We start from the raw sequence: 17,052 nt of genomic DNA, 5'->3' as shown, positions 1-17,052 counted from the left end.
CGGAAGAGAGTGCAATTGGAAGGGGAGTTCGACAAGGATGCTGCCTCTCGCCAACACTATTTAATGTCTATCTAGAAGAGATAGTGAAAAAGAGCCTACATGATGATGATGGCATTTCGGTAGGAGATAGAATGATTAGATACATAAGATTTGCAGACAATATGGCGTTTGTTGCAGAATCCAGGGTTGGCAAAAACCATGGTTTTTATTAAAAAAGCCAAAAAAACCGGTTTTTTTGGTTTAAACCAGGTTTTTTTGGTTTAAATAATTTGCTCTATACATTCATATCATATATGGACAGAAATAAGTTTATTTCGCTTTGATGTTATTATGCAACAACCGGGTTATGCTGGAAGGGGTCACATAAGCTTAAAGCGGAATAAAAACCGCTTCTCGAGTTACATCCGAGAGAAGTTGTCCTCCATTTGAACTCGGAACCAGGACTAATTGGCCACAAATGCGATACGTCTGCCGACTCACTCACGAAGGAATCCTGATAAAAAAAAAAATACGTTGTACTGATCTTTACATGCTTCTTAATAGAACTGTCAAGAGTCATTTCAGAAGGACAAAAAGATAAACAGTTGCACAAGTGAAACCATTACACAGAATTACATATAAACAATTTCAAAGTACTACGGAGTACAGAAGAACTAATTTAGTTCAAGTTAGTTAACAACGACCTCTATTGGTCCAAATTAAGGAAATACAACAACTTAATCTGCATATCAATAAGAAAAGTGAATAAAGATACGAATTATTTGAGTCCACTTTGGCTCAGACTCATTTATACATAAATAGATACCAAAGATACTTATTTCACTAAATGCCTCTCGTGGGGTCTGTATGACCCCCCCACACACACACAAAAAGTACGGCATTTTCGATGTATTTTGTCAATAGTAAACATTGAAACGAAAACAACATTTAGAATTTTTCTTCGATTGCAATCACATAACAATAATAACAACTACAAAAATCACAAAATAAACATTTATAAACTTATAAAAAAAAAAGTTGCTTTTGTAGTATAATCTTTTTTAGTAATGAATGGGGAATTTAGGTCTGAATATAATACGAATAATATACGGGAGTGAAACGTGATAACCCACAAATGTGTGTTTATCAAGATTTTACAAACACTTACACTTTTACGAACATTTTTTTTTTGTTTTTTGGTTTAAACCAGTTTTTTTTTTTTTAAAAAAAAACCAGCTGGTTTAAACCTTGGTTTAAACCAGCCAACCCTGGCAGAATCTGAAAAGAAAATCAATAAAATGTTAGAAAAATGAGAAAGGGCTTTGGGGTCTGTGTCAAATATAAAAGTAGGAGGGGAGAAAATAGAACAAGTGAATAGTTTTCGATACCGGGGTAGTATTCTTAGTAATAACATGAAATGCGAACGTGAAATAAAAGCAAAGAGTTGAGAAAAAGACTCATAAAATGCTTCGTGTGGGGTGTTGTACTGTATGGGGCGGAAACGTGGACATTACGTAAAGGTGACGAAAATCGACTGGAAGCCTTCGAAATGTGGGTGTGGAGAAGAATGGAAAGAATTAGTTGGGTCGAGCGGAAAACGAATGAGAGAGTGTTAGAAATGGTGGGTGAGAAAAGAACACTTTTAGATATTATTAGGAAGAGGAAGAGAAACTGGTTGGGACATTGCCTAAGAAGAGATTGTATCATGAGGGACGTCCTAGAGGGTATGGTGGCGGGAAAGAGAGGGAAGGGGCGAAGGAGACTACAATTAATGGATAATTTTAAAACAGAAAGATCATACGCGAAGACGAAAAGGTTAGCGGAGGACCATGGAGCATGGAAGCTTCTCAGCTGCGGCAAGTGACCTGCCAATAAAGGCAGAATACCTATGATGATGATGATCCTACCAGAGATATATACCTAAAGAAATACACACATTTTTCATTTTTCTGAATTTTTAAAAAAGTTCTATAAAAAAGAGGACACGTCTAAGGGTTGAAACTTGATGAGTGAGCATTTCTATATCAGACATCTTTATCGAGAAAAGCTCACCTTCCTTATCATTTACTTTCTTGCAAAACTTGTCTGCTCAATTCGGAACTTTAACATCAATGACCTACTTTTTCAAACCCACTTTTCACCCTGTTATACTTCATTTACGATAATGGCTAATACATAGTCTTGTACAATCACAAAAGAAAGTATTCTTCAGTTGACGTAATTTCTTTTCCTAATAACTCAACAAAAGATAACCTAATACAGTACCGATTTTGGCAAGTTATCAAGTTATAACTATTCTAAGGATCGCAACAAAAAGATCCAAATTAATTCATTTGTTCGCGAGTTTTCTTTGACAAAAGAAAATTTGTCAACCGTCAAATACTTTCTTTCCTGTGTGTACCTTACAATTTGCTGACCATTGTGCTTTTTGTTCCAACATCGACAGAACAACTATGAGCTGATATACTTCAGATTCGATAACCCCTTACAACACCACCAAATATCGCATCTTCGAAAACAAATACGGCTGCCACTCGAAACCTGAAGTCACTAACATTAAAATAATGGTTGTTTTGAACTAGCGATATGGTAAGGTCGGATTTTTAAAAAATTGTCAAGCAACATGCATTGGACCACTTGACATATATTTACCCTTATGCAAAAGACAGTAACCAACTTGTACTAGGTGGCCACTAAAAACATGAATGCTACTGTCTAACCGAGTCAGAGCAGGAGTACAGTAGGGGACCCGCGCTTGTGTACGTCCACAAGTAGCAGGCACATCAGCTACTCTTGGTATGCACATAAACGAGGATGGCGCAAATCACTGTATATGATATCAAAAAATAAATAAATAGAAACAACTTACCTGTTGGCTTATGTATTTGTACGTTGCTAAGAACGTTATAGGTATGTTTTGGTTGCTTACACATTTGTATTCCAGAGAAACATATCGGTAACACAGTACTAACAGGCGGCAGTAGGCAGATCACATACCATTCCATAAAGAAATAAGCATGCTCCTTAACAGTTATTCAGATTAGAAAATATGTCAAACGAAAGCTTTTGTTTTTAATTTTGTAACTAAGATTAATGTTTCTTCTTCTTCTTCTTCTTCTTCTTCTTCTTCTTATTATTATTATTTCTTGGATGATATAAATTTGAACATTGACTCTGTGATGTCTGGTCCTAATTCTGTATAATACTTGTGTTCAATCTAGTAATAATGTACCACCTCTGGTTCTGACTGATAAGTATCACAATCCTATTGAAGTTGTCAGATTATCATCTCTAGTACAGGAGATACCAAGTGATAATTTTTTGTTATATCGAAAGGGTTACTATCTTTCTTTATAATAGAGAAGTCCAAGGACTGCCCCGGGGCCAGTATTTTGTTGAATCAAGGTATTGATGCTGTTGCTCAAAATATTAGCGATATCATATTAGAAGCAACCAGGAATAATGTTCCATTAGCATCTAAATCAATTTCCAAATATCCGAGATAGTATTCTCGTAATTTAGTTTATTTGTTTAATAAAAGGAATAATGCCCATAAGTTTAAAAGAACCCAATCTGTTCAGGATTATAATGTATTTACTAAATATAGTTCTAATTTTAAGAAGCAGCTTCTTATTGATAATACTAAATATTTTAGCAAAACTACTTAAAAAGTAATCCTAAAAAGATTTCGAAACCACACGAAAAACAAAATGGAGGCTTTCCAATGCTTCTATATTTCCTATTTTTCCTATATATTTGCGTCTCTTCCTATAAACTCCTATATTCCCTATATTTTAACGAAACCTCCTATATTTTTGTGGCATTGCTACTTCCAGTGAAAATAACATAAGGAAATCATGCGTGGGTGGGTGGTTTTCTCTCCACAGTAGGATGGTTGAATGGAAAGCACAAAATAAAAGCATGTCATGAAAATAATCGTTACAGAAGGATTAAGCAATTTCTGAACGACAAATTGTTTGAAGCCAGACTGCATTTGTACATAATTTATTTTTGATAAATTTCTGTGTTTGTTTCAACACAAAGACCCGCTAACTCATTTATGCTACTCAGAGTTATCAGAGCTAATCAGAATGCTGCTATTGAAGTTTGTGAAACCAGATGTGTTGAGGGGAGAAGGAGAGAACTGATTTATCTCCAATTGATTTCAAGAACTGCAAATACAATCTGCGGCAACCTGAAGTTGGAGTGAAAGAGCAAACTGTAATAGCTAACTGCTCAGAACTACAAAAGGGGGAATTCAGGGAGGATATGAAGCGATTTTACATTTGTGTGGTTTCAAAACTGCTTAAGAAATTATCAATATCGAAACGATTGTTGAAGTACATGCAGTGTCTACCTCCACTATTCAGAAAGTGGATTACTTGTGTATCCCTTGCAGGAAATTTGGCAAAAGAAATGAAGCACGTATTTGCAGATTGTAAGAACATCGATGTCTTCATGGACGAGTGGAAACTGTGGAGCCTTACCAATGATTCTTGGTTTATGGAAAAAACTGAGTGTGATGATGTCAGTTACTTGTCCGTGGATCAATACGGGGCAAGAATATATGATATAAGAAATTCATATGGAAAAATTAAATATCCATTGATGTGTAAAGTGGTCAAAGCTTGCCTGTCAGTATTTCATAGTAGTGCTGATGTGGAATGTCGTTTCTCAGAGAATAAACACATTTTAGGAAGTGATCGATCCCATCTTGCACACGAGAGTATAAAGGCTCTGAGGACTGCAAAGGACAGCATTAGAATATATGGAGGAAAAGTTGAAAACCTACCTGTTACAAAGCAATTAATAGATGCTATGCAGAATGCCTGGAGAAAGTATAAAGATTTCTTAGAAGAGTGCAGCAGTGCAGTGCATACAAGAAAGTGCGTTAAGAAATGTGAAGCTAGAAGCTATATCAAAGTAAAGAGTGAATCGTCTCTAAAGAAATTAAATAAAATGGACGAAACAGTACAGAAGGAAATGGAGGTAGGTAGTAGAATGATGAACAAGTATTTTTTTAAAATATCTATTGGATAATTGAAATCCTTTTTCACAGCTTCACGTAACCTCCTGTATTTTTTCGTCGTGATTTCGTATTAAAAAAAATTTTTTTTTTCATTAACACTGGAAAGCCTGCAAAATGCTAAAGAGGGTTATAAGGCAGTATTAATTAACGAGGAATTGGTCTCTATCCTCAGTTGTTATCTGAGGCTATGGCCAAACAATTTGAAGCTGTTTATCATAAAGATAATGTTAATGTAAATGATAGTAATGATGTTTTTATGGCCAATCAATTTTGTAGTGATCAAATATCTTTAAACACTGAACAGGTACTTGATGTTATTAAGACTTTGAATGTTAAAGCCTCTGTAGGTCTTGATCAATTTCCGATTTTTATAATCAAAGGTATGTCTGATATAATTGCTCCAATCTTGACATCGTTGTTTAATTGGAGCTTAGCATCTTATCTCTATCCAAATGTTTGGAAAACTGTTGCTGTTACTCCAATTCCTAAAACAAATGGTAGGAATGTAACTGACTATAGACCTATTTCTATTCCATATATTCTATTGATGTAATACTTAAAATTTTGGATCAACTTATTTATAACCATCTTTATAGTTCCGTTCAGTATTGTATTATTCCTAAACAATATGGATTTATGTAAGTAAATCTACTGAATTAAACCTGAATAAGTTTTTGACATTGGTTTCTCCTGTTGTTCATAATCATGGTTCATGTCGATACAGTCTATTTTCATTTTGCTAAAGCCTTCGATAAGATACCTCATTATATTCTTCTTAAGAAACTTGACTCCTTTGAAACTCCTAAATCTTTGATACTTTAGTTTGCTTCCTACCTGCTTTGTCGTGAATTTGTGGTCAGATATATGGGTTGCAAATCATCTATGTGTACAATATTTTTTTCTCGGGTTTCTCAAGGATCCAATTCCGGTCCTCTTTTATTTATAATATATGTGAATGATATTGGCAAATCTTTGAAGTGAGCCTTTCTATTGTATGCGGACGATTTGAAGATCTTTTCTAAAATATTTAATCGTCAGGATCGCTTAAAATTACAAGTTGGTATTAATGTGGTTTATCAGTGGTCCATTTTAAATGCATTGTCTTTGAACATGAATAAAACTAAGATCATCTCGTTTTCTAGGAAAATGAATGTATTTTTTTTTTCATATTTAATCAATCATCTTACAATAGAAGTTGTTTCTATTATAATGATTTAGGTGTTATGATGGATAATAAGCTATTATTTGATCAACATATTCCTACTATGGTATCTAAAGGAATCTTGGGCTTATTAAATGGGTTGCTAAAAAAAAAAAAAAAAAAAAAGCAACGCACACCGATCTGAACAGTACAATGTTAATTAAATTACTAACCGTACACATACATCTAGATTCTATCAAATTCATGTATTTGATCACTTTTTTTCTTTTGGCCCACGGTTATCATTAAATAAAATATATTCTGTTTTTATCCTAGTTTCCATTTCACATGTAAAACACAATACATATTTCATTAAACAAATAATATATTCATACGTTACTTACTTAAAATTCATTATATTTCTATCCCAGATAAATTTAACCTAGTCTACACATTCAGGGTCATTCTACACGCATCATTCGACTTTTACTAATAATCAGAATTGGAAGGCAATCTAATCTAATTAATAAGCATGTAGTTTGAATTCTTTAAAATTAGTATTCTTATGCGTACTTCTGAATTAAGTTAGTGAGGATCCAACCATACAAATGACAGAAGTTGTAATATTAGTAATTTCACTAAAATCTTTGAATTACAATAAATTATTAAAATTTACAGTATAAATTACTGTAATGGGAAGTCAAAATAAGGTTCCGTTACAATTTTCCTGTTCACGTACACTTTTACTGACACATACTCGGCCATCACTGTGTCTGAGACAGAAACGATTCTCATTGCTTAATCTTCTTGATCTTCTTGACCTTCTTATTGAAACCAATGTTAAATTTTATCTTTAATTGGAATTTTTGGTATATTTTTTAAAATTCTTTGTAGTAAAAGTGAAAGTCCAGAATATGAATAAAAATATAGGAAAATTTTGTAATTTCAAAATTATAAGTACCGAAACAGAGCGAACAAAATTGCTTTACTTCAGTTTAGGACTTACATTGCTTTGACATGTGGTCATCTGCGAAAGAAAACGTCATATTTTATGTACAAGTCTATATAGATATGTATTCTTTTGTTGCAGACTTTGCAAGTTCTTCATAGTTTTCTTTGAAGCTAACCGTAAGACATTACTAACCCAAAGAAGGCATTACTGACATTTTTCTCGTACTGACGTAAGTTATTCATAATTATATCTACTGTACATAGTATTGCAATTAACAATAGCATACAAGATTTTTTGAAGGTCTGCTTTTAATAGTGTTATTTGTGTTGCAGGGTGAAAATTGTTGATGATGACATAGACCTCAAAACATTGGAAACATTAAATGAAGACGCTGAATTATATGATTTAGCAGAGGATGCTCCGCAGGTAGTGGCAATCATAGATGAGCGTCCCGAAGAAGTGAAAAGACTTGAAGAATTTCGTGTTTCAAATAAGTGGAAAACACTTGAAAGAGATAAAGGCGATATTAGTGTGCAAGTGAACAGCAAAAACTCTGGTGTTGTACCTGGATCTAGTAATCCTATTGTAAAGGGCAGTGACAGAATAGATAGTAGCAAAAATTATTCCTTATACGTCGGTGATAGTAAAAAGAAGTGTGATGAACTTCAGGACGCGCATGATTCGCGAAACACAATATCGAGCAAGTATAAGGAACCTGACTTATCGCCACAGCGTCAGAATCGTAGAAGGCATGAGTGTAGTGAATCACCACGTCGAAGACATAATGTTATAAAAGATTCTTCACCATCTAGAACGTCAATAAAAAATGACAGTGATTCTGATTTGTCACCTCCAAGAAAGTGCAAAAGAAATAGTACAGATTTATCACCACCGAGGAAGCAGCGACACGATTCTCCGATAGATGTGTCTAAAGGAAATGAGTCTAATCTATCACCCCCAAGACGAAAGCGAGAAGCTAGTATTTCAAGAAAGAGTGCTTCTGAATTAACACCACCGAGAAGGAAACGGGGACGTAATTCTCCAAGAACGTCGAAACGAAGTAGCGACTCTGATTTATCACCCCCGAGAAAATCGAAAGGAGGCAGTGATTCTGATTTATCACCTCAACGGAAATCGAAGAGAGAGAGTGATTCTGACTTATCACCTCCGAGAAGATCACGAAAAGATAGTGATTCCGATTTAACACCTCCAAGGAGAAATCAGAAACGTGATTCACCTAAAATTACGAAACTAGGAACTGACGGCGACCTGTCACCTCCAAGAAGAAAACAGAGACAATGTGCTGATCTGCCCCGTAGAAATTTCAATGAAAAAGATAGAAAAGGCTTTAAGGAAAACAATGTTTCAAATGTATCTCCGACAGGAAGAAGAAGTGATCCGACCGAGGGGTCTGTTAGAAAATCACGATGGGATGAAAGTTCCGATTTATCGCCGCATAAAAATAGTAGAGTAAAGACTTCAGACTCTCGTTCCCCTGATACAACAAAACATGGTAGAGACCCTTCGCGCTTGGGTTATTTGCACGGTTCTGATTATGATGAGAAAAATTCCAGGAATCGTTTGTCACTTTCACCTCAGAAGAGTAAGTCAGCATGCTCCAACTCTTCATGTGGACAAGCATCTTCTCAAACACGTAGGCATGATTCGAAATCACCCATTAATAAACCTACGTCCTCTGGTTCTGGAAGGGAGAAGACAAAAGAAAATGATAAAGCTACTAGAAGTAAAAGGCCTGAGAAAACGCTAGAAGGTAAAAGAGCTGGTCTTGTGGATGCTCGATTACTTCATCATGAGAATGCAATTTTCAAGCAGAAAGAAGAAGAACTATTTGCTAAGGTAAGTTCCATAGGTCCAGGTATAAATGAAATAAAATGAAATTTTAGAGTTTTACGTCCCACGGTTATGTCGGTTAGGCTAAAGGAGACGGTGATGATGAGCAGTGAATGAAATGGTGGAATGAAGAAAGTGGGAGGAAAAGGGAGAACCCCGAGGAAACTCACGCACACGTTGTTGGTCCAGGTATAAATAATTGTATATTTGTTCAAGTAACTTGTATAAATATTGAGTTCATTGATATTTGAATTAGTCGTATTATTTGGTGTTATGCATAAAATTTAGGTTTATTAAAAGTTTTGTGGTTCTGAGTCGCATTTTCGATTAAAGCCTCTCTTTAGCCAAAAAGGGCATTAGTTAGGTTAGTTAGCATAAGATAAATCTATGAGTGCGCGCTCGTTTGTGGGATGAGGGGCTATCTTCATTCACCAAACTTTCGATATAATATTGCCAGGTTATCTACTGGTGAGGAAAATTTACGAAGTTTGTATGTTCAGATTAAAAGTCAGATGTGCATTATAGATCAAGCGGGGAAATGTTCATTCTCACAGATGCGAAGTAATGTGAACAGTCGAATTCAGAAGCCTTTCCCTTATTTGATCCTCTTACCCATTTCTTGAATTCCGTGTGCGTGGGTTTTCTCGGGGTTCTCCCGTTTCCTCCCACTTTCTTCATTCCACCATTTCATTCATTACTCATTATGACCGTCTCCTTTACCCTAGCCGGCATAACCGTGGGACATAAAACTCAAAAATTTAATTTTATTTTTTCCATTTCTTGAATTGGAGGGTAGAGAACATTCTTCTTTTTCCTTCCTTCCAGCCATTCTTTTTGTATAATTTTTCAGTTATTGACTCATCTCTCCATAACTTCAGCCACATTATCTTTCCAATTTTTGTTGATCTTCCGCTCGTTCTCATTTCCTTTAATTTCTTCCTCCAACAGTTCTGGAACTTACTCTGTTCTACTTTTGTCACGTACCCATACTATTGCAATTTTTGCTCGTATTTATTAGCAACTGTTTTCTTCTATTTAATTTCTTATAGATTCATTCCTTATGTTGTTCTTCCGTATCTTCTCTGACACACCACTTTGAAACTTGATCTCTGATGTTTTAACTTACATTCTTCCTTCCTTGTAACTATCTAAGTTTGCTGCCTATGTTCGTATAAAGATCTAATATTTCGTATACCTTCATGATCTCACATTTTTTGAGCGGAACTTTTGATCTCCGTATGAAATCTCTTAGTTTTTGGTAAAATTTCCTTGTCTGTTACATATTTTTTAAACCCTCCTCCTCTGTTACAATTTCCAAATATTTAGTTAAAAAACGAGAGGAAACACAATGTATTTATCACTCATCTCTATGTTCTCCGACGACAGACTTTTTTGATTTATCATTTGTAATATATTTCGAAGAGAAAACACTGTTTAAGACCGTGGTATTCATCGTGGTTAGAATTCTGTGTAAATATGAATACGATACTTACTTTTCTTTTTTTTCTCTCTCTCTATGTAATTCGCCTTTCTTTCTCTCTCGTTTTCCCAGCTGCGCCACGACGAAACAGAAGTCATCCAATATTCACATCCTTATCGCAACCGGAGCTGGGAAGCGGCGGACAAGAATATAAGTACCGTAGAATATAAATATAAATATTTATATATGTATGTAACTTAAATACACACAAACAACAAGTTAAGACCTAATCTCACGAGAAAATGACAAAACTTGATTTGAAATGTATAGTATATGTAATGACATTCAATATGGATTATAATACAGATAAACAATCCCTGCTTTTAACATTTACGGCCGTACGTTAACGATGGATTTCGGTGGTAGTTCGGAATGTATTATCATACTCACGCTAATCTTCGACCGGTCACCTCGTTCAGTGTCGTTGTGGTCCTGGTGTCGAATCCCAGTTGGATGCAAGGGTCCCCAAGAGGCTCCACAAATGGTGATTTAAACTGGTTCGCATTAATACGCTGAACTGCACAATAACTACTCCAAAATTTCAGTCGTGGGGGATCCTAATGACGCACAGTTACTTAACACATAAAAGCATAGGCTAATATTCTGGCGTACGAAAAACAATATTTACCACACAACGTACAGTATTTCACTAGTTATGACATTATTGATAGGCAGAACGGCCCACTTTAATATTCAAATATATACGATTAATTTTTCAAGGTAATGTCTTGTCTCCTAAAATACTCAACCCAGGCAGGGGAGTTCACTTTACACAAAATGTAGAACAACTTCGAACAGTGCGGACGCCAAAGGTCCTGCTCCCATTCACACGAGCGCGCGAATAATCTTGTTTGTCCAACGGGCTTCAACCTACAGCAAAGCATGGGCGGAAAGAAAAAGTCCCGAAAATCCAAATTCAAGGGTCAGACACAAAGAATGCAGGCATTATGCGAACAGCTTCCCTGTTCCTTAACCACATAGGGTCACAGGATTGGAGCTAAACGCACCAACACATAAGTATGCATACCAAACTTGTGAGAGCAGCTTCGAGATCTTTCTCTCATGTACGAGGCTTGGTCAATTAAGTTCAAAATTAACACTATCTTTCCCATTTTGATTTAAATGCGACAAATGGGCTTGGGAAGCCGGTGACATCCTTTTCGCTTTCGCAGGTGTCCAAGCAAATTGATTCAATTTGCGAAGAGAACTCTGGGCGTCAGAGGGTTAATGGTCTACATTAAAATGTCACTGGGAAATCACAATGTTGTGGAACACCCTGTATATCAATTCGAGTCACTGGAAATTCACTATGGGAATCGGTATATTGGGACGTCACTGTATATAGTAGAACACATTTCACTTGTTTAATTAAGTATAAGGTTGTTCAGCCTGTATGACAATAAGCCACCTTTCATTAAAGCCACCTTTTGTGTTTATGCAGCCGCCATCAGTAAAATGTTCATTATTATTTAATTTATTTATATACAGACTATAATCACTAAACAATAATAGAAAATGTGTGTATTAATTTCGGAAGTGTTGCCTAATAATGTCGGTTGTGTAAACGCTGCCTGACAACGGTTTAAACGGTAAGATCGAAACTCCTAACATGTATGTAATGTAGTGTTGTATGTATATATGCATCTTTTCACACTATAAAACAAACCTTTTTATTCAAACTCAAATTATTTTATAATATTCATCTACCAAATATAAACATCTAATACAACATCAAACTGACTATGCAAAGTAGCATATACATATATATTCATACACATGAAAACATGAATAAAGCAAAATAATTTTCAAAACAAGCATTTCGTAAAAATAATTATTGCATTAATTATATATTAATTATTTAAAATACCATATTGCAATTTACTAAATATCAAAGAAAATACTGAAGAATTATCAATAATCATATTGCTGAAACGACAAAATGGAAGATGCATGGAAACATTTCAAATGAAGTTAGAATCACATGTCGACTCACGAAATAATTTCTTTCAACTTACTGTTATCTAAAACCAGTATATCAGAAAAGTTTTCCTTTTTCTTTCCTTTTAAATTATTAGTTGCGATAATAAACATAAATTTTTGTTTTTACCAAATTATTGTCAACTAAATCATATACATGGGCATCAACGGTGGTGCACGAATCTTTACAACATTGGTGAACATACGATCATTACTGAAACAAGCACCCATAATGCTGTTTTCAACAAAATGTCTCAGTGCCAATGGCAAAGCAAAACTATTCATGGGCATTAATTGCAAACAAACATTACAAGAGGGATCCACCTCTAAAAATTATTAAACACTTACAATAAACATTCTCTATTCGTCTTTCGTAAAGATGCCGCTCTATAATAGCCTTTTGGCATCTAACATTACCCTAAACCATTTATTATACTCGATTGCCAATATCTTCAAATACAATTATTTTGTTCACTCATTGAGTATTATCAATATCCATGTGCCTTGTTTTCTTAATTATTAGCCCATTGCTACATCATACGATGTTATAATAATTAAACAACAAATCGAAATATGCTGTTTCTTTTTCTTTTGATACGAAGCTCATTAATTCAATTTAAATTACGTTAAATTTTATTGTTGTGTGAGTTTATTAACAAGTGCTAATTTGGAATTATGGTTTCTCTTCTTTCAAACTATTAACCATAAAATCCATTGGTTGATCAACAAAATAATTCGTTGGTTACGAATATTTTATTCATACATATCATGTAGCGAAAGTTTCAACTATTACCTCCTTTGTATTGAAGTATATAAAAACTTTAGTAAAATTAATCAAATTTTTCACCTAACAAAATTCGGTTTTCTCTCCCTTGTGTGAGTTGTTGAGCAAAGGACAAACTCACAAAAAATCATGAAAACAAAACTTTTTTTAAAAATATGTTTTTCCACACTGAAATATCTATTTTCATTTTATTGGGTTGGCAACTAAGTTCCCGCCATTTTTTAAATTGGAAAAATCTGTATGGCATTAAATACTTTTGGCACGAAGTTGTACATCATTCAAAAGAGAGTATATTGTTCTACCTAAATATATGTTTCGTTGTTACTAAGATACATTTTCTAGTTATTTACAGATCATTAACATGGAATGTCAAGTTGAGAAGAATGAGCATTTTCGACACCTCTTTCTTTTTGCCTTTAATCAATGTTCTAAGGCCGCAGAAGCTGTTCGCAACATTTGTGCTGTGTATGTAGTGGGTGCTATAGCTGAAAAAACCGCCCGGATTGCTATGCAAAGTTCAAAAAAGGAAATTTTGACCTCAAAGACGCAGCTCGTTCTGGCCCTCCAGTTGAGTTCGATGAAAAGCGATTGAACCACCTTTTGCATGAACATTCGCGTCAAAGAACAAGGGAACTGGCAAAGACAATGGATTGCTCATACACTACTTTAGAGAAGCATCTTCACTCGATGGGCAAAGTTCAGAAGTGTGGAGCATGGGTCCGTCACACTGTCACCAACAAAAATCAACGAGACACAATCTCCGCTGGTGTGCTTGCTCGTCACCGTGCAACCTATGGAAACGGAACGATTTCTTCACCGAATCGTTACTGGCGATGAAAAATGGTGCCTCTACATGAATGTGAAGCAGCGTAAGGAATGGCTTAACCCCGGTAAACAAGCGTCCCCACACGCGAAATAGGACGTTCATCCGCGTAAAACGACGTTGAGCGTATGGTGGGACTGGGAAGGGATTCTCCACTTCGAATTGCTTGAAAGGAACCAAACAATCAATGCGGCACTCTATGTGCAACAAATGGAACGACTCAACACGGCTATTCAAGAGAAAACACCTAATCGGGAGCATGGTGTTCTTTTGCTGCACGACAACGCCCGCCCTCATATCGCCAATATGACCAAGGAAACCATTCATACTCATGGGTGAGAAGTGTTGCCACCCCCACCATACTCTCCCGATTTGGCACCAGCGGATTTTTATCTCTTTCAAATGCTATGTGGGGAGTTTCTTTCAATACTCATGCAGAAATGAGAGCTTGGTTGGCTGACTTTTTCGAGTCTCAAACAGGTGATTTCTACCAACGAGGTATTGAAAAACTTGGGAAAACGTAAACAACAAAGGGGAATACATTCTTGATTAACTACTTGTATATGTTTATTGAAAAATAACTTTTTAACTAACATTATTAAAAACGGCGGAAACCCAATAGATATACACTATTCAATAAAAATAATTAAAATGTACTAAACAGTATGTTGATATATATATTAAAATATACTGATGAAATTTAGATGCTAATTATCTTTTCATTACTAAATGCACAAAATATTTAGTATGAGGTTGATAAATTTCAGTAACTAAACAGAAATTTACATATATGAACAACAATGATATCTGACTTTTCATACATATCATTATACGCAAAATGATTAAGATATCTATATCTATATCTATATATATATATATATATATATAATATATGTATACAGTATATACTTGCATCATATAATATAACTAATAACTCTATAAACATTTTAACACATATAAGTGAGTTGAACGGCGATTAAGCCTTGCGAGGCGCCACCTTGTGAGTTACTGCTTGACGACGTAGGTTGCAAGTCATTCATAAAAAAATGTAGGTTATGAAATTATCTCCGAAAACCAAAAGGCGCTGACTTACGATTCTTTACAGCTGAAGTGTGCAGGGTTGCTAAATTCCCTGACGATTCAAAATGAACCGCTTCTACACTAAGACCTTTATATACCACCCTAGCTGAATGCTTTACGCATTCCAGCTGACATATCCGAGTAACTTTCCCAACCTCATTTGGGCTGTCAACATTCAGGCCTTTAGGAGGCAATTTAAGAAAAGAAATGTAATGAAAAGGACAATAAGAGATATATCCTGGGGGAAAAGTTTAATGTTACAGCCCCGTATCTCAACTTATCAATAATTTAATCATTAATTATTAACTATGGCCCACTCATACCTACAAAATTAGTAGGTTTACAAAATGTTGATCTCTTAAAAGAGCACTGGCCGATCTAGACGTGCGGCCTAACTGGCAGTTGCACTTGTCACTTATGAGTACAAAGTCATAACCAGGAATATTTGTCAACCGTGGGGTACAAAATAGACATATTAACTTATTCATTAAACATAAGTGATATTCATGTCCTGCTTTTACATGGTGAACTTACTATGTTTCCATGACGTAATCCTAATTCTGTAGAGCACTAGTCAATGAAACATACTGCCTAATTAACATAGGCACTCAATACTATCGATACGTAATTGTATCCGGTGTTCGTCGTAGCAGGGATACAGAGGTGTAATGAACTGGTGTCTCTTTTCCCGGAGGCCAGTTCACGACACTCTGCACAAGAAGAGTCTTTTTCAAAATCTAAAACAAGTAACGTTTTATCTATTTCCTCTAAAGCCAAATCGGAACTAAATATTACATTGAAATTTAAAATCCAAACGTCAGTTTTCATTACTATGCTTTTCTTTAAATACGCCAAATATCAAATATCCAAACAAAATTTTGAAATGCGTAGTTAATAGCCAAATTCTACACATTAGCTGGAACCCAACCCGACGCCACGCTGATTTCATCACTTTAATTTTAATTTTGCAAAGAAAGTAGTGATTTTCCTAGGGGATTAAATATTTATATTTTAAATTCTTAATACTTCTTGATTTATAACGTTGTTGTCTCCAAACTCGATTAAAATTTAAACCTCAATAGTGTTACGGCGAATACGTATTGATTTTTCATAAATTCCCAAATTCCCAAACAGATTTATCAAACCCAACATTGATTATTAATTACTTTCAATATCACTTCAAAATTATGTTTAATTTAGAATATCTCAACGTTAAATTAATTTTACATTACAAATTCAACATATTCTTGCCATTATTTAGTAACATCAAATGAAAAAAACATTAACAAAAGAACATTTTTTTACTACACAAAATTTAAGTTTTATAATCAATTGTGATAATTACTATTGTTCCTCTAATTAGGTTTATGAATATCTTGAATCGTGTAGTATTTCTTTAAATACATAATGGGATGAGGACAGTCAAACATTCATATATATATATATGAAATAAAATTAATAAAACTCGAAACAAGATTAAATAATAAAACTTTATCCTGAAGTCTGGCCTCGAAGGTAGAAACATCTGAAAAGAGATAAATCATACAAAGCACAAACATTCCTAACGAAAACTCGATACAGGAAATCCGTATCCAAGACGGGAAATCCACACTTTTCAAAAGTGATGGGGCATTATTAAAATTTCAAAGTCCGAATTCGCGTTCTAAATCAATTACCTGTTTAAAATTTTCAACCCTGTCCTTCCTCCGTTTTCAAAATCCAATCCAACATTTCCAAAATGCTGTAAAGGAAATCATAAAACATAACATGACGTACAGCCATTATAAAAGTATCTCCCCCCTAAGTGCTCTAATTCCATTACTTGGGATCCAGGTCATTAGCAGTTGTGAGAACGCTTAGACAGATGCAACCCAACTTACACGTAACTTTTCTTGGCACTGGCAGCAGTTGGTAGACCTGATCCAGGTGTTTATGCAGGTAAAATTGTAAAGTAGG

At 34.8% G+C, this 17,052-nt stretch overlaps 1 protein-coding gene across 1 annotated transcript in view; it reads left to right on the top strand.

Moving 5' to 3' along the window:
• The window catches only part of LOC145660607 (uncharacterized), an 84,190-nt gene that overhangs the window by 20,404 nt on the left and 46,734 nt on the right, over nt 1–17,052 (top strand). Inside the window, exon 2 of the mRNA XM_081725866.1 lies at nt 7,434–8,958. Within this exon, the coding sequence (XP_081581992.1) occupies nt 7,434–8,958 (1,525 nt within the window). The remainder of the gene's footprint in view (nt 1–7,433; nt 8,959–17,052) is intronic.

The sequence above is a fragment of the Thermobia domestica genome, chromosome 9 (genome assembly GCF_964235325.1).
Source record: "Thermobia domestica chromosome 9, izTheDome1.hap1.1, whole genome shotgun sequence".
NCBI lineage: Eukaryota > Metazoa > Arthropoda > Insecta > Zygentoma > Lepismatidae > Thermobia > Thermobia domestica.
The sequence above is the reverse complement of the archived record's forward strand: the minus strand, read 5'-3'. Positions and strand labels throughout refer to the sequence as shown.